Source organism: Eriocheir sinensis, chromosome 50 (assembly GCF_024679095.1).
Source record: "Eriocheir sinensis breed Jianghai 21 chromosome 50, ASM2467909v1, whole genome shotgun sequence".
Lineage (NCBI taxonomy): Eukaryota > Metazoa > Arthropoda > Malacostraca > Decapoda > Varunidae > Eriocheir > Eriocheir sinensis.
The window spans coordinates 1,410,618-1,436,726 of record NC_066558.1 but is presented as its reverse complement, the minus strand read 5'-3'; the positions used below and the strand labels follow the sequence as shown (position 1 = coordinate 1,436,726).

General features: G+C 41.3%; 1 protein-coding gene and 4 long non-coding RNA genes across 36 annotated transcripts in view; 3 read left to right on the top strand and 2 right to left on the bottom strand.

Annotated features, from left to right (window-relative positions):
• Positions 1-934, top strand: part of LOC126982141 (protein kinase C, brain isozyme-like) — a 92,042-nt gene extending 91,108 nt beyond the window's left edge. For all 3 annotated transcript variants that reach the window (XM_050833993.1, XM_050833991.1, XM_050833992.1), the window contains exon 14: positions 745-934. In XM_050833993.1, the coding sequence (XP_050689950.1) occupies positions 745-924 (180 nt within the window). In that variant the 3' untranslated portion in view covers positions 925-934. The remainder of the gene's footprint in view (positions 1-744) is intronic.
• Positions 935-2,287: 1,353 nt separating this feature from the next.
• On the bottom strand, positions 2,288-5,333 carry LOC126982145 (uncharacterized). Of its 16 annotated transcripts, none has more exons than XR_007734658.1 (4): positions 5,187-5,333; positions 3,939-4,939; positions 2,546-3,834; positions 2,304-2,436 (listed from the first exon to the last, which is right to left on the bottom strand). It is a non-coding gene; the product is annotated as an uncharacterized LOC126982145 (long non-coding RNA). The 16 variants fall into 16 exon arrangements; XR_007734645.1 differs by lacking the exon at positions 5,187-5,333 and having other exon boundaries at positions 2,546-2,654; positions 2,764-3,834; positions 3,939-4,087; XR_007734643.1 differs by lacking the exon at positions 5,187-5,333 and having other exon boundaries at positions 2,546-2,872; positions 2,982-3,834; positions 3,939-4,087.
• Positions 5,334-6,900: 1,567 nt separating this feature from the next.
• LOC126982143 (uncharacterized) lies at positions 6,901-10,752 on the top strand. 9 transcript variants are annotated; one of them, XR_007734636.1, is made up of 3 exons: positions 6,901-7,035; positions 7,173-8,689; positions 8,971-9,502. It is a non-coding gene; the product is annotated as an uncharacterized LOC126982143 (long non-coding RNA). The 9 variants fall into 9 exon arrangements; XR_007734634.1 differs by lacking the exon at positions 6,901-7,035 and adding an exon at positions 10,705-10,752 and having other exon boundaries at positions 8,559-8,689; positions 8,971-10,539; XR_007734642.1 differs by lacking the exon at positions 6,901-7,035 and adding an exon at positions 9,620-10,729 and having other exon boundaries at positions 8,559-8,689; positions 8,971-9,521.
• A 102-nt stretch (positions 10,753-10,854) lies between these two features.
• On the bottom strand, positions 10,855-12,040 carry LOC126982146 (uncharacterized). The gene is made up of 2 exons (XR_007734659.1): positions 11,892-12,040; positions 10,855-11,590 (listed from the first exon to the last, which is right to left on the bottom strand). It is a non-coding gene; the product is annotated as an uncharacterized LOC126982146 (long non-coding RNA).
• The window catches only part of LOC126982142 (uncharacterized), a 28,869-nt gene continuing 14,437 nt past the window's right edge, over positions 11,678-26,109 (top strand). The window contains exons 1-6 of one of the 7 annotated variants that reach the window (XR_007734633.1): positions 16,998-17,130; positions 17,208-17,307; positions 17,423-17,919; positions 18,069-18,215; positions 18,365-18,545; positions 18,697-26,042. This is a non-coding gene — a long non-coding RNA (uncharacterized LOC126982142). Of the gene's footprint in view, positions 12,107-12,409; positions 17,920-18,068; positions 18,216-18,364; positions 18,546-18,696; positions 26,043-26,109 lie in introns of those variants that run through there. The other 6 variants (XR_007734628.1, XR_007734627.1, XR_007734629.1 and 3 more) reach the window with 6 other exon arrangements.

Sequence of the window (26,109 nt, the reverse complement as noted above, 5' to 3'; positions counted from 1 at the left end):
CCTCTCCTTCCTTCTCATCTGTCCATCTTTACTCTATTTTGTCCTCCTTCCTCCTTCCTTCCTTCCTTCCTGTGCTTTTTATTTTCCCCTCTCAACTTCTTCCTCCCCTTCCTTTCCTCTGTCCCTCATTCCTTAGTTCTGTTTTCCTCTCCTTCCTTCTCATCTGTCCATCTTTACTCTATTTTGTCCTCCTTCCTTCCTTCCTTCCTTCCTTCCTTCCTGTGCTTTTTATTTTCCCCTCTCCTCTTCCTCCTCCCCTTCCTTTCCTCTGTCCCTCATTCCTTAGTTCTGTTTTCCTCTCCTTCCTTCTCATCTGTCCATCTTTACTCTATTTTGTCCTCCTTCCCTCCTTCCTTCCTGTGCCTCTGTTTCCTGTAGTCTCTCCAATACTCTTATTTCAATCCCATTATTCTTTTGTTTTCCCTTTACCACTCCTTGTCGCACTCTCCTCTCTGTTTCTCCTTTATTTCATTGCTATCAGGCTTGTATTTCTGCTTCCCACCTCCCTTTCTCCCTTCATTTAGTCTGTCTGTCACTCCCTTATTTCCTGTTTCCCTCCCGTCCCTCTCTCACTCCCTTCTGTCACCCTCTGTCTCGTCACTGTCCTGGGAGCCTCGACGTGCCACCACACAATCGTCACTGGCACTGGTTTTAGGCTAGGAGGCAGCGGGGGGCACTAACCGTAGGGGAGTGGGTGCCTGGGGGGTGCCTCGGCCCGGCCCCCATGGTGACATCTCTCCACAGGGCAATCCGCGGCTGGGCGAAAACTTTGACCCCGTGTTCCGTAACGCCCGCCTGGAGTTCTCCCCGACGGACAAGAAGATTATGGAGCACCTGGACCCTGACGCCTTCCACGCCTTCACCTACACCAACCCGTTCTACATCCCGGACTGCGGAGAAAGACGCTTCCACAATGAGGACTAGATGGGCCGCGGAGGTTCGTCTTGGTTCGTCACGCGCCCTGGGTCCATCTCCTTGCCTGGTGTCGTGTGTGGCGGGGCAGCCGTGTGTCCTGACTGACCTCCTCTGCTTCTACGATCGCGCCGAAGACTGGAGTCCCCGCCGTAACCTCAGAAGTCGACGTTGATTAACTCCTTCAATCAACGCCGATAGCTGTGTTCCGCTAGCCTATCCCTTGCCACTGTTTAGCGTACGTGTTACAGGCGGAGGTACTTTTCTTTATTCCTCCGCCGTGGGTTGACATTCACCACCCGTCTGCCGTCAGGTTAGGCCAGGAACCCAGACTTGACCACTTGTACCACTAACTTAACCTAACCTGACTTGAGTGACAGCCAGGCAATGATTCTCAGTTTGACATGTTCAAGGTTTTTCATGCGTTTCCGAGCGGCCGTTTCGCTCATCTCAAGAATCATTCATGTCTTTAGGGACTGACACGTTTCATCTTCTTCATGTGTTTACGAAAGTGGCCACAGAACATCATATGACCCTAGAGATGTAGCATTTCAAGGGCCATTCATATCTTAAGGGCCATACTTAGTGGTTCATCATGTTTACGAAAGTGGCCACAACATCATAAGACCTCAGTGATGTGGTGTGTAAGGGCCATTCACATCGTAAGGACCACATGCTATGGCTTCATTCTATGTGTCTGAGAATGGCCATAATGTGTCGTCAGGCCCAAGGGATGTATAGGCAAGAGCTGTCAATGTTTACTCACTCTATGACGGAGCTAACTCGTCCGTCGCAACCTCTCGTCTTCTCACAGTCTACGAAATCGCCCACTCGCATACGTAACAGTCTTCACGTGGGTTATTTTTCCCCCTTCCGCGATCGGCCATGACACGCGGTTAGCCCAGCGACGCGACCACAGATTCCTACTTAAATGATTGTTGGAGGTTCGATATTAGCCCCCCTCCGTTCCTGTTCCCTCTCGTGATAAAGAGTTCAATGTGTGTGTGTTAGGTGTTGCATGTCGTGTGTTGGTGGACTTGAATTCTAGCATCCACTTTTTGGTGTTGGTTCATAGCTAGCGGAGAGAGAGTTTTTGACGTGATATGAAGTACAATCGGAAGCGTATTGAAACTGATGGAGATACATATATATAGATGGTGAATTTTAGGCATTTCTTCCTCCAGTGTCACATCGGGTCAAATTCACCGAGTTTTACGATGAAGAGTAGATTAGAAGCTCCTCATTTCTACCCTAGAGCTTTGTAAATTCTACCCCAGTTATACGATGAAGTTTGCGTAGTGGTGTTACGAACCTTATGGATGTTAAATTTGAAGTGTCGAACATAAATAATATCGAGTGTCCTGAATTGAGACTTGGAAACGGACGACAGAGTTAAGTTCATATCATTACGAACTTAACTTTGTGGACATCGTTTTTCAGAAGTGTCAAACCAGCTAAATAATATCGGATGTCCTGAATTGAGACTCGTAAACGGACAGAGTTAGGTTTTATAGCATTACGAACCTAACTCTGTAGATGTCGTTTTCAAGAGTGTCAAACCAGCTAAATAATATCGGATCTCCTGAATTGAGACTCGTAAACGGACAGAGTTAGGTTTTATACCATTACGAACCTAACTCTGTAGATGTCGTTTTCAAGAGTGTCAAACCAGCTAAATAATATCGGATCTCCTGAATTGAGACTCGGAAACAGACAGAGTTAGGTTTTATAGCATTACGAACCTAACTTTGTGGATGTCGTTTTCAAGAGTGTCAAACCAGCTAAATAATATCGGATGCCCTGAATTGAGACTCGTAAACAGACAGAGTTAGGTTTTATACCATTACGAACCTAACTTTGTAGATGTCGTTTTCAAAAGTGTCAAACCAGCTAAATAATATCGGATGTCCTGAATTGAGACTCGTAAACGGACAGAGTTAGGTTTTATAGCATTACGAACCTAACTTTGTAGATGTCGTTTTCAAGAGTGTCAAACCAGCTACATAATATCGTATGTCCTGAATTGAGACTCGGAAACGGACAGAGTTAGGTTTTACAGCATTACGAACCTAACTTTGTAGATGTCGTTTTCAAGAGTGTCAAACCAGCTAAATAATATCGGATCTCCTGAATTGAGACTCGGAAACGGACGACAGAGTTAAGTTTTATATCATTACGAACCTAACTTTGTGGATGTCGTATTTCAAGAGTGTCAAGTCGGCTTCATAATATCGGATCACCTGAACTGAGACTCGCAAACAGACAACAAACTTAAGTTCATATCATTACGAACTTAACTTTGTGGATGTTGAGTTTCAGAAATGTTGAATCATCTCATAATTTCGTGTTTCCTGAATTGAGACTTGAACAGACGGCAGATTCTAGTTCCATAGCATCAGAACCTCACTTTCTCGATGTCAAATTATAGGAAAATCTAAAACTGCCTCGTAAATCCTATAACCAAGACTTGAACAGACGACAGAGTTTAGTTAAGTAGCGTCAGAACCTCAAGTTTTCGATGTTATATTATAGAACAGACGATGGAGTTTAGTTAAGTAGTGTCAGAACCTCAATTTTTCAATGTTATATTATAGAAGAGTCGAAATCCACCTCATAATTCCTATAATCGAGACTTGAACAGACGACGGAGTTTAGTTACGTAGCATCAGAACCTCAATTTTTCAGTGTTATATTATAGAAGAGTCAAAATCCACCTCATAATTCCTATAATCGAGACTTGAACAGATGACGGAGATTAGTTACATAGTGTCAGAACCTCAATTTTTCAATGTTATATTATAGAAGGGTCGAAATCCACCTCATAATTCCTATAATCGAGACTTGAACAGATGACGGAGTTTAGTTAAGTAGTGTCAGAACCTCAATTTTTCAATGTTATATTATAGAAGGGTCGAAATCCACCTCATAATTCCTATAATCGAGACTTGAACAGATGACGGAGATTAGTTAAGTAGTGTCAGAACCTCACTTTTTCGATGTTATATTATAGAAGGGTCAAAATCCACCTCATAATTCCTATAATCGAGACTTGAACAGACGACGGAGTTTAGTTAAGTAGTGTCAGAACCTCAATTTTTCGATGTTATATTATAGAAGAGTCGAAATCCACCTCATAATTCCTATAATCGAGACTTGAACAGACGACGGAGTTTAGTTACATAGCATCAGAACCTCACTTTTTCGATGTTAGATAATAGAAGTTGAAAATCTATCCCATTCTTAGATTCATGTGTCCTCAATTTCACTCTTCGGCAACCGTAAAGGCGTGTGAAAGCAACTAATAGGTTACGAAACATACATATATAACATTTTATAGTATTAGAACCTTCCTTTTTCGATATAAAAACCCAAGTGTCAAACCACCTCATGCATAAGTTCGTGTGTCCCCAATTCCACTGTTTTTTGGCAATTGTACGGCACTCGAAAGCGACTTACATTACGACAAGTGCCAAACTCGCACAAACGTATCTTGGCTTCCTTGGACCTGTTGGCATGCATACTCGTACCCTTCGTAAACCCCCGTAAGCTTAGGAGAGTGTTCGGTGACGATACGTAGGTTGTAAGCTCTCGATATTTCCCCAGTTTTACGAGGAGAGTAGTTCATAAGCTGTCGTTTCTTCCTCCAGTCTCACACAAGTTCTAATTCACCAAGTTTTTTGATGAAGTCAGTTTTAAAGTTATGTAAATTCACCCCAGTTTTATGAGGAAAGTAGTTTGTAAGCTGTCATTTCTTCCTCCAGTGTCACACCAGTTCTAATTCACCAAGTTTTACGAGGAGGAGTCTGTTATAAGCCTCCATTTCTTCCCTAGAGTTACGTAAATTCCACCCCAGTTTTATGAGGAAAGTAGTTTGTAAGCTGTCATTTCTTCCTTCAGTGTCACACCAGTTCTAATTCACCAAGTTTTACGAGGAGGAGTCTGTTATAAGCCTCCATTTCTTCCCTAGAGTTACGTAAAATCCACCCTAGTTATGCGATGAGTGTTGTTCGTAAGCGGTCATTTCTTACTCCAGTTTTACGAGGAAGAGTCGGTTTTAAGCCCCCATTTCTTCCCTAGAGTTACGTAAAATCCACCCCAGTTTTATGAGGAAAGTAGTTTGTAAGCTGTCATTTCTTCCTCCAGTGTCACACCAGTTCTAATTCACCAAGTTTTACGAGGAGGAGTCTGTTATAAGCCTCCATTTCTTCCCTAGAGTTACGTAAAATCCACCCCAGTTATGCGATGAGTGTTGTTCGTAAGCTGTCATTTCTTACTCCAGTGTCACACCAGTTCTAATTCACCAAGTTTTACGAGGAGGAGTCTGTTATAAGCCTCCATTTCTTCCCTAGAGTTACGTAAAATCCACCCCAGTTATGCGATGAGTGTTGTTCGTAAGCGGTCATTTCTTACTCCAGTTTTACGAGGAAGAGTCGGTTTTAAGCCCCCATTTCTTCCCTAGAGTTACGTAAAATCCACCCCAGTTTTATGAGGACAGTAGTTTGTAAGCTGACATTTCTTCCTCTGTGTCACATCAGTTCTAATTCACCAAGTTTTACGAGGAAGAGTTGGTTTTAAGCCCCCATTTCTTCCTTAAAGCTACATAAATTCCACCCCAGTTTTATGAGGAAAGTAGTTTGTAAGCGGTCATTTCTTCCTCCAGTGTCACACCAGTTCTAATTCACCAAGTTTTACGAGGAGGAGTCGGCTATCAGCTCCCATTTCTTCCCTAGAGTTACGTAAATTCTACCCCAGTTATGCGATGAAGTGTAGATTATAAGCCGTCGATTCTAACCCTCAGAATTAAGCAATGTCGTGGTGGTTAATTTCTAGTATTCCCGTGTAGCTTAAGACTCCCCGTTCCCCGTGTAGCCGAACCTTACCTTGTGTGGCGGCAAAATTCGGTGTCGTGGAACGTGTAACTTAACTTTCGATTTCCGGTGTTTCCGATAAGCATGATTTTTGGTGTCGTTCTCATCCCCCGTCTGATTATACGCGCACTACCTGTTACACACACACACACACACACACACACCACAGCCGATCAGTTAGAACGCAAAGTCATCTAGCCTAGCAATGCATTAAGACCCCATAGTAATCATCTTGTGGGTCTCCGTAACTCACTTTGCATCTGTCTAGGGGTGGAAGACTGTCTGTACGCTTGTCTGTAGATGTCTGTGGGGGTGTATGGCTGTGGTCTGTGTGTCTGTTGGGCTGACGGAGTTTATTTTCATTATCGACCGAATTTTAGCTTTTCGTGTGTTTTCTCAGTCTCCTGTTTGCCGAGGTTTGTTGTCATTCCCGAGTCCCTTTCTAGAACATGAAAAGCAAATAAAAACATGCACGGTTTACCCTGTTTCATGTGTAGTTTCGAGTTTCGGGACGATGGACATGTTCAGTTTCTTGGACATATGGTTATTTCTCCCAAGTCGACAGTTTCACCCTTTCCACTTGCTAATAAAAGGGTAGAGTAATATTATGCATAAAGTTTCATATATTCGCATTTTCCCCTCGTTTCATGTGTGTAGTTTCGAGTTTCGGGACAGTGGATATGTTCAGTTTCTTGGACATTGGTTATATCTCCCAAGTCGACAGTTTCACCCTTTCCACTTGCTAATAAAAGGGTAGAGTCATATATTCGCAGTTTCCCCCCGTTTCATGTGTGTAGTTTCGAGTTTCGGAACGATAGACATGTTCAGTTTCTTGGACATACGGTTATATCTCCCAAGTCGACAGTTTCACTCTTTCCGCTTGCTAATAAAACACTAGAATAATAATATGCACAAAGTTTCGTATATCCGTCATTTCAGGAGTTTCAGGAGAGTACCCGTTTCTTTTTAATAAACGAACAACCCAAGCCGAGTGAATCCTTTCTATAACGTAAAAACATATAAAAAGAAGCATGTAAGATTTCCCTGCTTCATATATTCATAGTTTCGATAGTTTCAGACATTGCACACATATCATTTTTTGGTATTCGATCATTTCCCAAGTCTATACAGCCCTTTCTAGACCATAAATATAAATAAATCATGCACTTAAGTTTCCCTGTTTCGTATTGTCGTAGGAGTTTCAGGAATCAATGCAAATATAGTTCAGGATAATCCACTTTTCTTTTTAATTTAGGTCAACATTTTCAGCCCTTTCATGACCCTAAATACAAATAAAGCATGCACTCAAGTTTCCCTGTTTCGTATTGTCGTAGGAGTTTCAGGAATCAGTGCAAATATAGTTCAGGACAATCACATTTCTTTTTAATTTAGGTCAACATTTTCAGCCCTTTCATGACCCTAAATACAAATAAAGCATGCACTCAAGTTTCCCTGTTTCGTATTGTCGTAGGAGTTTCAGAAGTCAGTGCAAATATAGTTCAGGACAATCACATTTCTTTTTAGTATAAGTTGACATTTTCATCCCTTTCCAGAACCCAAAAACAAATAAAAAACATGCACTCAAGTTTCCCAATTCACAGTTTCAGGAGTTTCAGGACGTACCACGTTTCATTTTCTAGAATTTGATCGTTTCCCAAGTTCAAATATATATACAAACAATCGTAGAAAGTTTCCTCCACATAGTCACAGTTTCAGGAGTTTCAGGACATACCACGTTCCATTTTCTAGAATTCCGTCATTTCTCAAGACTAAATATATATACAAACAATCGTAGAAAGTTTCCCCCATTTCACATAGTCACAGTTTCAGGAGTTTCAGGACATACCACGTTTCATTTACTAGAACTTGATCGTTTCCCAAGTTCAAATATATATACAAACAATCGTAGAATGTTTCCTCCATTTCACATAGTCACAGTTTCAGGAGTTTCAGGACATACCACGCTCCATTTTCTAGAATTCCGTTATTTCCCAAGACTAAATATATATACAAACAATCGTAGAAAGTTTCCTCCACATAGTCACAGTTTCAGGAGTTTCAGGACATACCACGCTCCATTTTCTAGAATTCCGTCATTTCCCAAGACTAAATATATATACAAACAATCGTAGAAAGTTTCCCCAGTTTCACATAGTCACAGTTTCAGGAGTTTCAGGACATACCACGCTCCATTTTCTAGAATTCCGTCATTTCCCAAGACTAAATATATATACAAACAATCGTAGAAAGTCTCCCCAGTTTCACATATCCACATTTCCACGACATGAGCGCAAAGGTAGTTCAGGACACGTTTTCTTTCAATATACATAAGTTCCCGTTGATGCTGTGCGCTGCAAGGTGGTGGCATAGCACTGTCTTGGGCGTGGTAGGGGCGGGTGGTGGTGCGTTGGACTCAAGCATCGCGGGTGAGAAGGAAGATGCGCAGACTGACGCACTCACGCACCCTAGTTTAGTATGTGAAGGGTAGACTCAGAACATTCCATTGTAGTATTAAGAAATGTAAATTGATGCGTCGTTAAGTCTTATGGGAAATGTGATGTGATGACGCTGAATGTCTTATAGGAAATGTAAATTGATGCTTCGTTAAGTCGTATAGGAAATGTAAACTAACGCCGCTGGAAGTCTTTTAGGAAACGTTAACTCTCATAGGAAATGTAAACTAACATCACTGGAAACCTTCGGCAACGCAATTTAACGCCTCGGAAGTTATAGCAAATGTAAACTAATGCCATGTTAAGTCTTATGGGCAATGGAACCAACAATTCGTAAGTCTTATAGGCCGCAAAACTAACACCATGCAAGTCTTAGGCCATATAACTGAACATTTTTGAAGTCTTATAGGCCACTGAACTGATGTCTTGTAAGTCTTATAAGGCCATGGAACTGAGGTCTCTTGAGTCTTATAGCCCACGAAACTTACGCTATGTTAATCTATAGGCCACAGAACTGATGTCTTGTAATCTTATAAGGCCATGGAACTGAGGTCTCTTGAGTCTTATACCCCATGAAACTTACGCTATGTTAATCTATAGGCCACAGAACTGAACGAAGTCTTATAAGGCCATGGAACTGAGGTCTCTTGAGTCTTATAGCCCACGAAACTTACGCTATGTTAATCTATAGGCCACAGAACTGATGTCTTGTAATCTTATAAGGCCATGGAACTGAGGTCTCTTGAGTCTTATAGCCCACGAAACTTACGCTATGTTAATCTATAGGCCACAGAACTGATGCCTTGTAATCTTATAAGGCCATGGAACTGAGGTCTCTTGAGTCTTATAGCCCACGAAACTTACGCTATGTTAATCTATAGGCCACAGAACTGATGCCTTGTAAGTCTTATAAGGCCATGGAACTGAGGTCTCTTGAGTCTTATAGCCCATGAAACTTACGCTATGTTAATCTATAGGCCACAGAACTAATGCCTTGTAAGTCTTATAAGGCCATGGAACTGAGGTCTCTTGAGTCTTATAGCCCACGAAACTTACGCTATGTTAATCTATAGGCCACAGAACTGATGCCTTGTAAGTCTTCTAAGGCCATGGAACTGAGGTCTCTTGAGTCTTATACCCCACGAAACTTACGCTATGTTAATCTATAGGCCACAGAACTGATGCCTTGTAAGTCTTCTAAGGCCATGGAACTGAGGTCTCTTGAGTCTTATAGCCTACGAAACTTACGCTATGTTAATCTATAGGCCACAGAACTGATGCCTTGTAAGTCTTATAAGGCCATGGAACTGAGGTCTCTTGAGTCTTATAGCCCACGAAACTTAACGCTATGTTAATCTATAGGCCACAGAACTGATGCCTTGTAAGTCTTATAAGGCCATGGAACTGAGGCCTCGGAAATCTGATAGCCAACATACCTGACACCTCGTAGGTCTATAAGCAACGGAACTAGCACTTCGTAAATCTTATAAGCCACGAAACTCATCCCTTGGAAGTCTTAGAGTACAGAATTGACGCCTTGGAAATTTATAGACACTAAATTATATACGCCATGAAACTGAGGCCTTGGAAGTCTTAGAGTACAGAATTGACGCTTTGGAAGTTTATAGACACTTTGTAAGTCATACGCGCCATGTTCCTGAGGCCTTGGAAGTCTTAGGGAACAGAGTTGACGCTTTGGAAGTTTATAGACACTTTGTAAGTCATATGCGCCATGTTCCTGATGCCTTGGAAGTCTTAGGGAACAGAGTTGACGCTTTGGAAATCTCAAGTGTGCGTAATATAACTCTTTCTTTGTTTTTTAACAGATGGTCAAGCGAAGACAAGCGCGCTGTTAATACAAAGAAACTGTGACGCATTGGGAATCTTGGGTCACGTGTAATATCAGTTGTTTTTTTGTTTTTTAATAGATGGTCAGCCGAAGACAAGCGCGCTGTTAATACAAAGGAACTGTGACGCTTTGGGAATCTTGGGTCACGCGTAATATCAGTTGTTTTTTGTTCTTTAATAGATGGTCAGCCGAAGACAAGCGCGCTGTTAATACAAAGGAACTGTGACGCCTGGGGAATCTTGGGTCATGCGTAATATCACTTGTTTTTTTTGTTTTTGTTTTTTTATTAGCTGGTCAACCCAAGACGAACGCGCTGTTTATACGAAGTCGCAGTATTGATTTTGTTCTTTTAATAACTGGTCAGCTGGAGACAAGCGCGCTGTTAACACAAAGGAACTGTGACGCCTGGGGAATCTTGGGTCACGCGTAATATCACTCCTTTGTTTATTATTAGCTGGTCAACCCAAGACGAACGCTGTTGATCATACGAAGTCGCTGTATCGATTTTGTTTTTTTAATAACTGGTCAGCCGGAGACAAGCGCGCTGTTAATACGAAGGAACTGTGACGCCTGGGGAATCTTGGGTCACGCGTAATATCACTCCTTTGTTTTTTATTAGCAGGTCAACCCAAGACAAACGCTGTTGATCATACGAAGTCGCAGTATTGATTTTGTTTTTTAATAACTGGTCAGCTGGAGACAAGCGCGCTGTTAATACAAAGGAACTGTGACGCCTGGGGAATCTTGGGTCACGCGTAATATCACTCCTTTGTTTATTATTAGCTGGTCAACCCAAGACAAACGCTGTTGATCATACGAAGTCGCTGTATCGATTTTGTTTTTTTAATAACTGGTCAGCTGGAGACAAGCGCGCTGTTAATACAAAGGAACTGTGACGTCTTGGGAATCTTGGGTCACGCATAATATCACTCCTTTGTTTATTATTAGCTGGTCAACCCAAGACAAACGCTGTTGATCATACGAAGTCGCTGTATCGATATCGTAGTGGTGGTGATGCCTGACGCCGCTTCTCGTAACTTAGAACGAACCAAACGCCTTATACATAGACAAAACCACCATAACGTAAACACCTTTGTAGTTACGTAAGCCATCCCTGAATCTTCCGACTCGTGTGTGGTGATGTAGTTTGTTTGTTCGTTCGTTTGTCGTGTGTCGAAGATTAGCTCGCAGTATTAATCTTTAGTCTTCCCTTTGGCGTGAGAATCCTGATCATAGGCGTAATATTCCTCCTCCTCATCGTGGCTACCATTGCGATGAGGTCACTTGTCTTGTCGAAGTTTTTTTTTTTTATTATTATTTTTTTTACATCAGAGGAGTCAGTTCAAAGGCATAAAATAAGGTAACAAATGTGAAAAAAGCGAATCTAAGCGGAATATAACTACAACCGTACTGTAATAAGCGTTTTGGGGGTCTCGTTTTAAGCGGTGGAATTAGATTAAAGTTTCCTCGGTTAATTCCTTTGTTTGGATCCGGTTTATAAGATGCACCTTTTCGTAATGTCTCCCTTCATCGCTCCGTAGAAAAACAACTCCAATCGTACTGTAATTTAGCGTTTGGGGGTCTCATTTTAAGCGGTGGAATTAGATTAAAGTTTCCTCGGTTAATTCCTTTGTTTGGATCCGGTTTATAAGATGCACCTTTCCGTAATGTCTCCCTTCATCGCTCCCGTAGAAAAACAACTCCAATCATACTGTAATTAAGCGTTTGGGGGACTCGTTTTAAGTGGTGGAATCAAGTTATAATATCCCTCGATTTCTTTCGTTCATGGGTTCGGTGTATAAGACGCACCTTTTCGTAATGTCTCCCTTCATCGCTCCCGTAGAAAAACAACTCCAATCATACTGTAATTAAGCGTTTGGGGTCTCATTTTAAGCGGTGGAATTAGATTAAAGTTTCCTCGGTTAATTCCTTTGTTTGGATCCGGTTTATAAGATTCACCTTTTCGTAATGTCTCCCTTCATCGCTCCCGTAGAAAAACAACTCCAATCGTACTGTAATTAAGCGTTTTGGGGGTCTTGTTTTAAGCGGTGGAATTAGATTAAAGTTTCCTCGGTTAATTCCTTTGTTTGGATCCGGTTTATAAGACGCACCTTTTCGTAATGTCTCCCTTCATCGCTCCCGTAGAAAAACAACTCCAATCATACTGTAATTAAGCGTTTTGGGGGTCTTGTTTTAAGCGGTGGAATTAGATTAAAGTTTCCTCGGTTAATTCCTTTGTTTGGATCCGGTTTATAAGATGCACCTTTTCGTAATGTCTCCCTTCATCGCTCCCGTAGAAAAACAACTCCAATCATACTGTAATTAAGCGTTTGGGGGTCTCGTTTTAAGTGGTGGAATCAAGTTATAATATCCCTCGGTTTCCTTCGTTTCTTTCGGTTTATAGACGCACCTATTCGCAATGTCCCCCTTCGTCGCTCCCGTAGAAAAACAACTCCAATCGTACTGTAATTTAGCGTTTCGGAGTCCCATTACGTGGTGGAATTGGGTTAAACTTTCCTCGGTTAATATATTTCGTGTATTTGGCTTTACGCAACGGACCCCTTCGCAATGCTTCCCTTCGTCACTCCCATGAAAAATGAGAATAATCGTAAAGAAGTACTGTAATTTAGCGTTTTGGAGTCCCATTACGTGGTGGAATTGGGTTAAACTTTCCTCGGTTCATATATTTCGATTTCGGTTTTACACAATGGACCTCTTCGCAATGTTTAGCCTCGTGGTCCCTTCGTGGCGTTTTGGAGTCTCATTACGTGGTGGAATCAGGTTAAACTTTCCTCGGTTAATATATGTCGTGTATTCGGTTTTACACAACGGACCTCTTCGCAATGTTTAGCCTCGTGGTCCCTTCGTGCGTGTCGGGCATTGTAGGGCGTGAGGATCTCTATAAGTGTCCACCAAACCCTGGCGTATTCTGATGCTTCTTCCATTACCGCTGTCCACGCGACTGATGAGCCCAGGTATATAGTCTTAAATCAGAATATTCTAGGGCTTAGCAAGGGTTATCAGCTCCCTCAGGCCCTCCAATACCCTCCCTTCCCGCCATTTTGTATGTTAGCGTGTGTAGCTGGAAGCCGCGCGGTATCATCACAGTCATCAGCTTAAGATCATGACAACTCTTTCCAACGGCGCACTAATCCAGACCCGAGTTTGGCTTATATGAAAAGTAGCGATGATTAAGAAAGGCATCATTACCATCATCAGCTGTAATACATGACAAGTCTTTCCAACGGCGCACTAATCAAGACTCAACTTTGGCTTATATGAAAGGTAGCGATGATTAAGAAAGGCGTCATTATCATCATCAGCTGTAATACCATGACTCGTAACTCTTTCCAACGGCGCAATAGAAGACTTACAAACATGGCTTATAGAGGATAAATAAACAATAATATGGTGTTAGGTAATAAAGAAAAGTATCATTGCCATCATCAGCCATAACACCATGACTTTTCACTCTTTACAACAGTGCAATACAGAAGACATTCGAAACATGGCATATATAGAAAAGACTTTATATACAAACGTTACATGTATAGAAGAAAAGAACTAATCTTATAGCGTTAGATAATACGGAAAAACAAACAAAACAATCTCACTCTTTCCAACAGCGCAATACAGAAGACATTCGAAACATGGTATATATAGAAAAGACTTTATATACAAACGTTACATGTATAGAAGAAAAGAACTGATTATATGGCGTTAGATAATAAAGAAAAATAAACAAAACAATCACTCTTTCCAACAGCGCAATACAGAAAACTATTTTGAAACATGGCGTGTATAGAGGAAAAGACTTTATACACAAACGTTACATGTATAGAAGAAAAGAACTGATGATATGGCGTTAGATAATACAGGAAAACAAACATAACAATCTCACTCTTTTCAACGGCGCAATACAGAAAGCTATTTGAAACATGGCGTGTATAGCAAAGACTTCATATACAAACGTGGCATATATTGAGAACCACAGACGATATGGCGTTAGATAATAAATAGGAAAATAAACATAATAAATATAAAAATAAACATAACAATCTCTCTCTTTCCAACGGCGCAATACAGAAGACTTTCAAAACATGGCGTGTGTAGTGGAAAATACTTTTTATACAAACGTGGCATATATGGAGAAGCACGGAAGATATGGTGTTAGTTAATACAGAAAAACAAACAACAATCTCACTCTTTCCAACGGCGCAATACAGAAAACCAATTTGAAACATGGCGTGCGTTTAGCAAAGACTTTATATACAAACGTTGCATATATGGAGAAGCACCGACGATATGGCGTTAAATAATAAAGAAAAACAAACCTAGTGAGAGCTACGGGTGTTCTCTCGTACGCCGACACAGTGTGATAAAGATATACGGTACAGCAAAGGACTGACCCACCATTTCCAGCAGCCGTAAGGATCGCATGTCATAGGGCCAGTTTCACAGTCCCCCCATGACGGGTTAGTAAGCTCCCAAACCAATACCAGAGCCTTCGAAATTTCCTTGTATAGTGTCTGGTGTTTATGTTTAAGTCCACAAATTTGATGAAACTCTACAGGAAAAGTCTTGTGTATTTAGTGTGGCATCGAAGCCCTCACCATTTTGGATTGTACGGGATTCTGTAGTTTGGTTCGGGCTGTTACGAAGACACTGTGTTGGACTGTGAAATCGGCTCATAGATTTTAAAGGTATACAGTTTAGTCATACTTATTCCCTCGGACTCTTAATCAATACAACCATAAGCGACCTTTAGTATTATTAGCCTTGGTATCATTACTACTAGAGCGAGTTAACTTTTTATCAATTAACAAGTACTACTATATTACTGTTGTATTTTAAATTATATATATACTACTACTACTACTATTACTGCTACTATAATTATCATGAGGAGGATAATACTGGATTTTAAGGCATTTTATCAACCTGTTGTTTAGGATTAACGCACAGCAACCGACTCTAACCTCTGTGATCCCTTACGAGTAGTCCCAATCTTCCTTGCACTTCGCCTCCCAAGTCTTGTCGGTGGTGGTGGCGAGGGTACGGAATAGCTCTATCTTGCCCTCTGACACCACAAGACTGACTGACCCTTTGGACACACACACACTCATAAACGCTTTGATTTTTTATGATTACGACTATTTCCGAGGCTATGAAGATGAGGCATGGTATCGTAGGTGTCTGTCTGTCATGGTCGTATCGGAGAGGTCTCGTCAAACCGTCACTCGGGTCGTGAAATCACTTAAACCGGAACAATAAGATTAATAGTAGTGGTTTTAAGCTTTTATTTCTCCTTTTTTTATGCCCTTAAGTTGCCACCTGTTATAAGGGAATGCAAGTAAGATGGTATTGAAGTGTTTATGTGTTTGTTTATGTGTGTGTGTGTGTCCACCTCTCAACCCCCGATAATCGCATCCTCTTTACAAATCCACGTTTCGGTTCTGCCCGCTTTCTCTTACGCGGACGGACCTGTATAGCGACGTACAATGACTCGCAGTGATGTGTCGTTCCCCCTAGCCACGTAAGCAAGCACCTGGGAATATTCTTTGTGTCTACGGCGCGCAGTCTGCCACGAGGATCAAGTCTCTCCCTGTTGATGTCGAACCCAAACCCAGGCACTTCAAACTACCCCTTACGTAAGATTAAGAGGTTTTTAGATGGTATTACGCTCTGTCGAGTCGGATTATGAACGTAAATTTTCGAGCAGGGAGAGTGGGAGGCTGTTACATGCGTTCAGTGCCGCGAGGTCACCCCACACTGGGCTGACCTCGACCTGGCTTCAGCACAATTCACTCTGGTTTCGTAGGCTTAGGTCATACACCGTACATACAATATTCGCTGTCAGAGAGTTATATATAAGCGCTACAATGTGTCTAGAGTTCTCATACATACTTAACTTACGTATACTAAGCTCTCCACCCCTTTGGTCATCCTTACTTAGCTTCATATTTTGCTACTTCAGTATTTGGTGTTTGTTCGGTGTTTTAGCTAACATGGGATTGGTTCTCGCAGCGCCCGGGACCTTATTACGTAAAGTTAGTGTGTGTGTTAGTTTGCGCCTTCCTAGTCTTGGTAACGCGTAAAATTAAGCCGTGTAGCGCTGCCTCCATGTACGCCGTTTAGTGGTGATCGGGGCGCATGTGTACCGACGTATTGGCAGCGTGTTCGTAATCGCAACTCGAAATCCAAGGCTGAGATAGCGGCGCCGAGAGCATAATTCTGGATGAACGGATGACGGAGAAAACTCCCCTTTGATTATTATGCAATTTACGGAGACGGAGGCGGCGTGCGAGGCATTCGTTGTCGTGTTATGATCTTGGTTATCGCGGCGCCGGTTGTGGAGTTTAGGTGGAATCTGAATGTCATGTGTTTTTGGGTTTATTTTTTCTGTTTCGCCCAAATTTGGTCGTGTGTATAAACGTCCTCGGTGGAGAGAAGAGAGACAGAGATTGATAAGAAAGAGAAGAGCAAGAGAGAGAGAGAGAGAGAGAGAGAGAGAGAGGGGGGAAGGCAGTTTTTGAGTGCATATAAGAAGTATTTTGTGTGATTTTTATACTGAATCGATGGAGTTTTTTGCATTACGTTTTATGAGTATTTCGAGGTAGAATTCGACAAGAGAGAGAGGAAGAGAGACAGAGAGAGAGAGTTTTTGAGTGCATATAAGAAGTATTTTGTGTGATTTTTATACTGAATCGATGGAGCTTTTTGCATTACGTTTTATGAGTATTTCGAGGTAGAATTCGACAAGAGAGAGGAAGAGAGACAGAGAGAGAGGCAGTTTTTGAGTGCATATAAGAAGTATTTTTTGTGATTTTTATACTGAACCGATGGAGTTTTTTGCTCTCTTAACAGACTCGCACTACATTTTATGAGTATTACGAGATAGCCTAGAATTCGACAAGAGAGAGAGAGAGAGAGAGAGAGAGAGAGAGAGAGAGAGAGAGAGAGAGGCAGTGTGTGTCTATAAGAAGTATTTAATGAGATTTTTATACTGAATTGAAAGTCTTTTGCCGTACTGAATAGGAATAGCAAGGTGCAGGGTGAACATACGACAGTAAAATTTCTCTAATGTGTCGGAAGCTTTTTGCCACGTTGAATAGGAATAGTGAGGTGTAGGCTGGACGCTAGACAGTTAAGATTTCTGTTACGTGTCGGAAGATTTTGTTGCATTGAATATAAATGGCAAGGTTTTTATGCTTATTCAACCAAGGTGTCTGAGGCAAAGGGCTGTACGTAGCGGAGAAAGCAATGCAGGTAGAGTTTTTTAGCGAGTTTTTTGTCACGTTGAATATAAATGGCAAGGTTTTTATGCTTATTCAACCAAGGTGTGTGGGGCAAAGTGCTGTACAATGAGGAGAAAGCAATGCAGGTAGAGTTTTTTAGTGAGTTTTTTGTCACGTTGAATATAAATAGCAAGGTTTTTATGCTTATTCAACCAAGGTATGTGAGGCAAAGTGCTGTACAATGAGGAGAAAGCAATGCAGGTAAAGGTTTTTAGCGAGTTTTTTGTCACATTGAATATAAATAGCAACTTTTTATGCTTATTCAACCAAGGTGTCTGAGGCAAAGGGCTGTACATAGCAGAGAAGCAATGCAGGTAGAGCTCTTTAGCGAGTTGAAAGTTTTACATCAAGTTCAAATATGCATAGTAAGGGTTCTGTGCGCTTCCCTAATGCAACCCAGCTAACAGGAAACAATTACACAGCGTCGACGGCATTTTGACAAGGCCGCTGCCATGTGGTATTGGTTCGGGGGAAAGGTGTGAGGTGAAATGGAAGTCAGATAACGTCAAGATTTTGTCGACATGGATATGGTTGGTAAGGTTCTGTGTGGTTCCTCGTGCATAGGGGTGTGAGGTTAGGCACTGTAGGAGAGAACGCAAGGCAAGCAAAGGATAAAATGACAGAGAAACGACAAGTAAAGTTTTTTGTAATGAGTCAAGATTTTGTCGAATTGAGTATGGATAGTAAGGTTCTGTGGGCTTCCTCGTGCATAGGGGTGTGAGGTTAGGCACTGTAGGAGAGGACACAAGGCAAGCAAAGGATAAAACGACATAAACGACAAGTAAAGCTTTTTGTAATGAGTCAAGATTTTGTTGAATTGAGTATGGATAGTAAGGTTCTGTGTGGTTCCTTGCGCATAGGGGTGTGAGGTTAGGCACTGTAGGAGAGGACCCAAGGCAAGCAAAGAGTAAAACGACATATAAACGACAAGTAAAGTTTTTTGTGATGAGTCAAGATTTTGTCGAATTGAGTATGGCTAGTAAGGTTCTGTGTGGTTCCTCGCGCATAGGGGTGTGAGGTTAGGCACTGTAGGAGAGGACGCAAGGCAGGCAAAGGATAAAACGACATAAACGACAAGTAAAGCTTTTTGTAATGAGTCAAGATTTTGTTGAATTGAGTATGGCTAGTAAGGTTCTGTGTGCTTCCTCGTGCATAGGGGTGTGAGGTTAGGCACTGTAGGAGAGGACACAAAAGGCAAGCAAAGGGTAAAATGACGGAGAAACGACAAGTAAAGCTTTTTGTAATGAGTCAAGATTTTGTCGAATTGAGTATGGCTAGTAAGGTTTTGTGTGGTTCCTCGTGCATAGGGGTGTGAGGTTAGGCACTGTAGGAGAGGACACAAGGCAAGCAAAGGGTAAAATGACGGAGAAACGACAAGTAAAGGTTTTTTCGTTGCGAGTCGGGAATTTTTCAATGTCAGATATCGATTAGTAAAGGTTCGATTTGCCTCCTCGGAACATAAGGGAGACAGAGAGAGAGAGAGGTAGAGAGCAAGCGAGGACAATCACCGAGGACATTCCTAGGACAAGGGGGCCGTCATGCCGTGTGCGAGCCTCCCGTCATAACGTACGTAGCTTAAAACCGAGCATTGATTTATTAGGACAGAACTACCCACAGATTCTATTTACCATTGTTGACCCAGTGCTGCAGATACTATGGAAATACTACTAATAATGTTTTGGTATCAGTGTTTATTTTTCTAGAGCTTATTCGGTTTAAGAGGAGCGTGTTATGCAATGGGCGAGGGACGCTAGCCTAGTACTACTCCTGGGTGTTAGGGAGCGCGTTTTACATTCTACGGTGATTTAGCGTTAGCGGATTCCATTTTTCAACTGTTAGTTTAGTTTGTATGACGTATAACACTGACCCCCAAGCCCCAACACGGTCGCTAAGTCACAGAGAGGTCCGCAGCGAGGGAAATACAAGACTGACGTGATGTGGGCAGACGGCATCGCTCCGCCGCCACCCGATTCATAATATCTAAGGACCGTCTTTTTGGCTTAGCCCCTTCGACCATCGGTTTACCCGTTCATGCCTCCCCCCCCTTCCCCCCTCCCCCCGTTGTCAGACTTTAAAATTATAAATGATATATAAGTTAATAAAACAAAAACATTTATTAGACTTTTGATTTTGTGTGTGTATCCTTATGGGTGATGTTTGCCTGTGTGTGTGTGTGTGTGTGTGTGTTTGCGTAGTTGTAGTTTTACGGGGCCTGGGCTTACGCTCGTGTGGTCCCGTCTCCATATCTACATTTATCCAACTTTTCCTTAAAGCTTTGCACACTCCTCACCAATACTACATCCTCACTCAGTCTGTTCCAAACCTCTATATTTCTTTGTGTGTGTGTGTGTGTGTGTGTGTGTGTGTGCTGTATTAAGTTTAAGAGACAGGTTTTCATTCTTTTCCACCACTCAAAATTTTAAGCCCAGCCATTGAACAAGCTCACGTTGACAAAGGAACAGGTCACAGGATTTCTTTACGTAGGAGATTGATGGCGGACGAAGATTCAACACTCCCTTATGTAGCAAAGTTGGCAGTGGCTGAAGACTACATACAGCATTGATTCCTTTATGTAGCCAGGTTAACAAATGAAGACACAACATTCCTTTAACTATTTCCTTTAGTCAGCGAAGAATACTGAGAAAACGTGACACTTCCTTTTTGTAGCGAAGTTAACAGCAAAAAAAACAACAGGATTCCTTTATGTAGCCAGGTTAACAAATGAAGACAGAACATTCCTTTAACTATTTCCTTTAGTCAGCGAAGAATATTGAGAAAACGGGACTTCCTTTTTGTAGCGAAGTTAACAGCAAAAAAAACAACAGGATTCCTTTATGTAGCCAGGTTAACAAATGAATACACAACATTCCTTTAACTATTTCCTTTAGTCAGCGAAGAATATTGAGAAAACGTGAGACTTCCTCTTTGTAGCGAAGTTAACAGCAAGAAACAACAGGATTCCTTTATGTAGCCAGTTTAACAAATGAAGACACAACATTCCTTTAACTATTTCCTTTAGTCACCGAAGAATATTGAGAAAACGTGAGACTTCCTTTTTGTAGCGAATTTAACAGCAAAGAAACAACAAGATTCCTTTATGTAGCCAGGTTAACAAATGAAGACAACATTCCTTTAACTATTTCCTTTAGTCAGCGAAGAATATTGAGAAAACGTGACTTCCTTTTTGTAGCGAAGTTAACAGCAAAAAAAATAACAGGATTCCTTTATGTAGCCAGTTTAACAAATGAAGACAACATTCCTTTAACTATTTCCTTTAGTCACCGAAGAATACTGAGAAAATGTGAGACTTCCTTTTTGTAGCCAAGTTAACAGCAAAAAAACAACAAGATTCCTTTATGTAGCCAGTTTAACAAATGAAGACACAACATTCCTTTAACTATTTCCTTTAGTCAGCGAAGAATATTGAGAAAACGTGAGACTTCCTTTTTGTAGCGAATTTAACAGCAAAGAAACAACAGGATTCCTTTATGTAACCTTACCTTCACCAAAACATTTAATAGACCTTTGATTTTATCTCTGGAATGGAAATACAGACAGAAATAGTAATGTTTATGTTGGTTGTTGCATTCATAAACAAGAGAATAATGGCACCTTTGTAGATAAGGACCCAACCTGTGGCCTGTAGAATCTTAACCCGGTAGCAGCAGGGATCATGTTTCTTAATGGTCCCTCCGAGCGAGAAAAATGAGAAAAAATCACCCCTCACACAAACCATTTCATAATATATAAACGCATTTGTGATCACTTTATGCATCATCTATTTTGGGGGGGTTTATATCATGGCACAAATTTGGCCCGTCGCTGCTACACGGTAAAGCCTCAAATTTGGCCCGTCGCTGCTACCGGGTTAAGATAGCCTACTAGTTCTAATCCTGATTGCAGTGGCGTCCCTGTACTGTAGAGGTGGCAACAGTGATGGTAACTTATGGAATGGCTAACGATCTTTTAAAACAGGTAGTGCTGGCTGTTGTATAAATCCTCCATCTAGCTCCCTGGTAAGTACTTTTGCCTTGCTTGTTGTTTGCACTAAAATAAAACTGTTTGGTGACGTATTGAGAGAGAGAGATCACTTGCTTCAGTCGCGCAAGGCTTCATATGCATGGTGTCAGCTCGAGTGTTCTTCAAGTGCCTGATGCTTGGAAATGTTAGCCTGTTGAAATGGATTATAAAGTGTGGCAGTGATAGCTTGTGGTCATGTTAACTTGTTTTGGTCTGAGTCTTGGCAATATTGTGTGAGTTACGGAGAGAGTTTGCATCACTTAAAGAGTTTGTTTGCCTCTTCCTCTTGCACTAATCCGCCTCGTACTTAATCTGACTTAGAGAGTAAAGAGATAAATAAAAAGTTAATTATTGTATATATGAAAGAGGTTAAATAAGGAGGTTAAATTTGATGTTTCTAGGGAATATATTTTAATCCAGGGTCAAAATTCTTATAGTAAATTGATGTGACTTTACTTATATAATTTTCTTATTATTATTTTGAAAGCGTTAAGTGAAGAATCATCATTTACGATTCCGTTACGATTTTATTAAAGTTACGGATGAAAAAAATTTAAATAGAAATGACTAACAAATTTTAATAACGATAACATGATAATAATAACAACAATAATAATAATAAATTCTAATAATGGTTTCTAGGTTCCAGAGAATTACACACACACACACACACACACACACACACACACACACACACACACACACACACAGCAATAAACGCGTGAAATATATTGAAGGAAAATGTCGTAATAGTAGAAAGTATCGAACAGTTTACACAAAGAACGAAAAACTATACATATTTAAACTGAACCTCACGACTGCACCACACGCCCTGTATACACACACACACACACACACACACACACACACATACACAGCAATAGACGCATGAAATAGATTGACGGAAAATGTCGTAATAGTAGAAAGTATCGAACAGTTTACACAAAGACCGACAAGCTATACATACTTAAACAGGACCAGAAGACTGCACCACACACCCTGTATACACACACTACACACACACATACACACACACAGAAATAGACGCATGAAATAGATTGACGGAAAATGTCGTAATGGTAGAAAGTATCGAACAGTTTACACAAAGACCGAAGAACTATACATATTTAAACTGAACCTCACGACTGCACCACACGCCCTGTATACACACACACACACACACACACACACACACACACACACAGCAATAGACGCATGAAATAGAATGACGGAAAATGTCGTAATGGTAGAAAGTATTGAACAGTTTACACAAAGACCGAAGAACTATACATATTTAAACAGAACCACAAGACTGCACCTTGTATACAAACACACACACACACACACACACACACACACACACACACACACACACAGCAATAGACGCATGAAATATATTGAAGGAAAATCTCGTAATGGTAGAAAGTATCGAACAGTTTACACAAAGACCGACAAACTATACATACAGGACCACAAGACAGCACCACACACCCTGTATACAAACACACACACACACACACACACACACACACACACACATACGTAACTAATCCCCACCTCGTATTTCAGCGCCACCGAAAGGACGTCAGCAACTTCGACAAGCAGTTCACGTCGGAGCGCACGGAACTCACCCCAACGGACAAGCTCTTCATGATGAACATCGAACAGACCGAGTTCTCCGGCTTCTCCTTCCTCAACCCCGAGTTCATCCAGCATGTGTAAAGCCGGTCAGCCAGTCAGCCAGTCGGTCAGTCAGTTGTATAAAGCCAGTCGAATGTGTATAAGGCTTGTGGTGATTTTGAGATGAGTGTGCGTGTGTGTGTGTGCGTGTGTGTGTGTGTGTGTGTGGGTGTGATTTTCCATTCTGTCCCATGTCACTGTTTCACTTGTTAGTAAGGCGTATATGTGTGTGTGCGTTTGTGTGCGTGTAAGTGTGTGTGTGTGTGTGTGTGTGTTTTGATTTCCCAGTCTGTCTTATGTCTGTTTCTTAGTTATGTTTCATTTGGGAGTATGACGAGTGTGTGTGTGTGTGTGTGTGTGTGTATGCAAGTGTGTGTGTGTGTGTGTGTGTTTTAATTTCCCATCTGTCCTACGTTCCAGTTTCTTCATCTGGTTTGTGTGTGTGTGCGTGTGTGTTTCTGTGTGCGTGTGTGCGTTTTTCCACTGCCCTTACGAGCCTGTCACTTGTTACTCTCTCACCGTGTCGGCTTGTCTGTACGATACTCTACGTGTGTTCCTCCGAAGGTATATCAAAAGGGCGCCGCAAACCCCACAGTGTTCCGAGCGGCGTCGTAGCGTAACCTAGACTCATAAACGTACGTAATTTCCAAACATTTTTCCGCCACTACCCGAATGCCGGACCGTCAGACAAACACCTCGGACACTGTAGCATTAGCGTAAATTAAAACGTCACGCTGCGTTCGTCTGGCAGTTCGGACATTCGCAAACCTCGTATAATCATTTCCGAAGTAATAAGTCTTGTTGAACCTGATTTCCCCGTAGTGTTAAGGTTACGTATTGAAGTCTGTCATTTGTTCCTGTAGCGTAAGAGACCTAGTGTTTCCTTTATATCTATTTATTATACCTGAGCTTACAATGAGGGTACTACTAATATATGTGTGTATAGATCGGTCGGTATTTCGCATTCCGATTATGGTAGACGTCATCCCTCGTAGTTACAAGTGTTTGGAGGAGGTGCGTGAAGGCTGCTTGTGGAGAGATCATAAACTCCACTATACTCCACAGAACCGAAGACTCCATGATAGTATTCCCTCTGCGTGTGTGTGTGTGTGTGTGTGTGTGTGTGAGATAGAGAGAGGTTAGTTTCTGGTTCTCATATGTACTCTGTGAATGGATCTAACTCCCTGAAGCCTTTCATAATAGGATTGAACTCTTCAATCCTCTTCGTTCCTTACGACAGAAGTCAAATACTCTTGAAACCTCTTATAGCAGGTTCCAACTCTATTCCTCTATCCCTGAACCCTTTTGTAATAGGATTGAACTCTTTAATCCTTTCTGTTCCTTACAACAGAAGCCAAATACTCTTGAAATGTCTTATAGCAGGTTCAAACTCTATTCCTCTATCTCTGAAGTCTTTCATAACTGGTTTGAACTCTAACTTCTTCTTTCCTTACAACAGAAGCCAAATAGTACTCGAACCTCTTATAGCAGGTTCTGATTCTTTCCTTCCTTTTCCAACACTAAGAGTCAATTCCAGAAGCCTTTCATAATAGGTTTGAACTCTTTAATCCTCTTCATTCCTTACGAGAGAAGCCAAATAGTACTCGAACCTCTTACAGTAGGTTCCAACTCTATCCTTCCTTCTCCCAATACTAAGAGTCAATTTCCAAAGCCTCTCATAGTAGGTTTGAACTCTTTAATCTTCTTCATTCCTTATGCTAGAAGCCAAATACTCTTGAAACCTCTTAAAACAGGTTCCAACTCTATCCTTCCTTTTCCCAACACTAAGAGTCAATTCCAGAAGCCTTTCATAATAGGTTTGAACTCTTTAATCTTCTTCATTCCTTACGACAGAAGCCAAATAGTACTCGAACCTCTTATAGTGGGTTCTAACTCTATCCTTCCTTTTCCCAATACTAAGAGTCAATTTCCAAAGCCTGTCATAATAGGTTCAAACTCTTTAATCCTCTTCATTCCATACGACAGAAGCCAAATAGTACTTGAAACCTCTTATAGCAGGTTCAAACTCTATTTCCTCCTTTTCCCAACACTAAGAGTCAATTCCAGAAGCCTTTCATAATAGGTTTGAACTCTTTAATCTTCTTCATTCCATACGACAGAAGCCAAATAGTACTCGAACCTCTTATAGTGGGTTCTAACTCTATCCTTCCTTTTCCCAACACTAAGAGTCAATTCCAGAAGCCTTTCATAATAGGTTTGAACTCTTTAATCTTCTCCATTCCATACGACAGAAGCCAAATAGCACTCGAAACCCCTTACAGTAGGTTCCAACTCTATCTTTCCCTCCGTGATCCTAAGAGTCGATTCCAAACGGCTTTTATAACAGTCTTTCCCCTCTATCTCAATCCCTTTTTTTCCGACACCATGAACTAAGTGAAGGAAGGTCAGGGCGCTACTGTGACTGCCCAGAAAGGTGGATTTGACGCATGTGGTTCACGTCAATCGCCCTTACGTAGCGAAATATCAAAATGTGTTCTGTGGCGAGTGTCCGAGTGCGATAATCCAAAGCTGTCTACCAAAGGATGTGTGTTTTCGAGTGTGTGTGTGTGTGTGTGTGTGTGTGTGTGTGTGTTTCCATGATGAAGTAGATTATAAGGAAGTGTGTGTGTGTGTGTGTGTGTTTGTGCGTGTAGGGTTTAGGTAAGAAGAGGAAAGTGTGTGTGTGTGTGTGTGTGTGTGTGTGTGTGTGTGTTTCACTAATAATAATAATAATGATGATGAGAGATTAATATGTTTATAATTATAGTATTTGCTAAAACTGTAGGATTCGTTACTTTTATCATTAGTGAATTCAAACTAGAAGACTCATATTTTTCCCTCATTAGTGAATTAAAAAAGTGAGATTTCTTTGTTTCCGTAATTAGTAGGATTTGTTAATTATGTCATCCTTGAATTCAAACTAGAAGACTCATATTTTTCCCTCATTAGTGAATTAAAAAAAGTGAGATTTCTGTTTCCGTAATTAGTAGGATTTGTTAATTATGTCATCCTTGAATTCAGACTGTGGA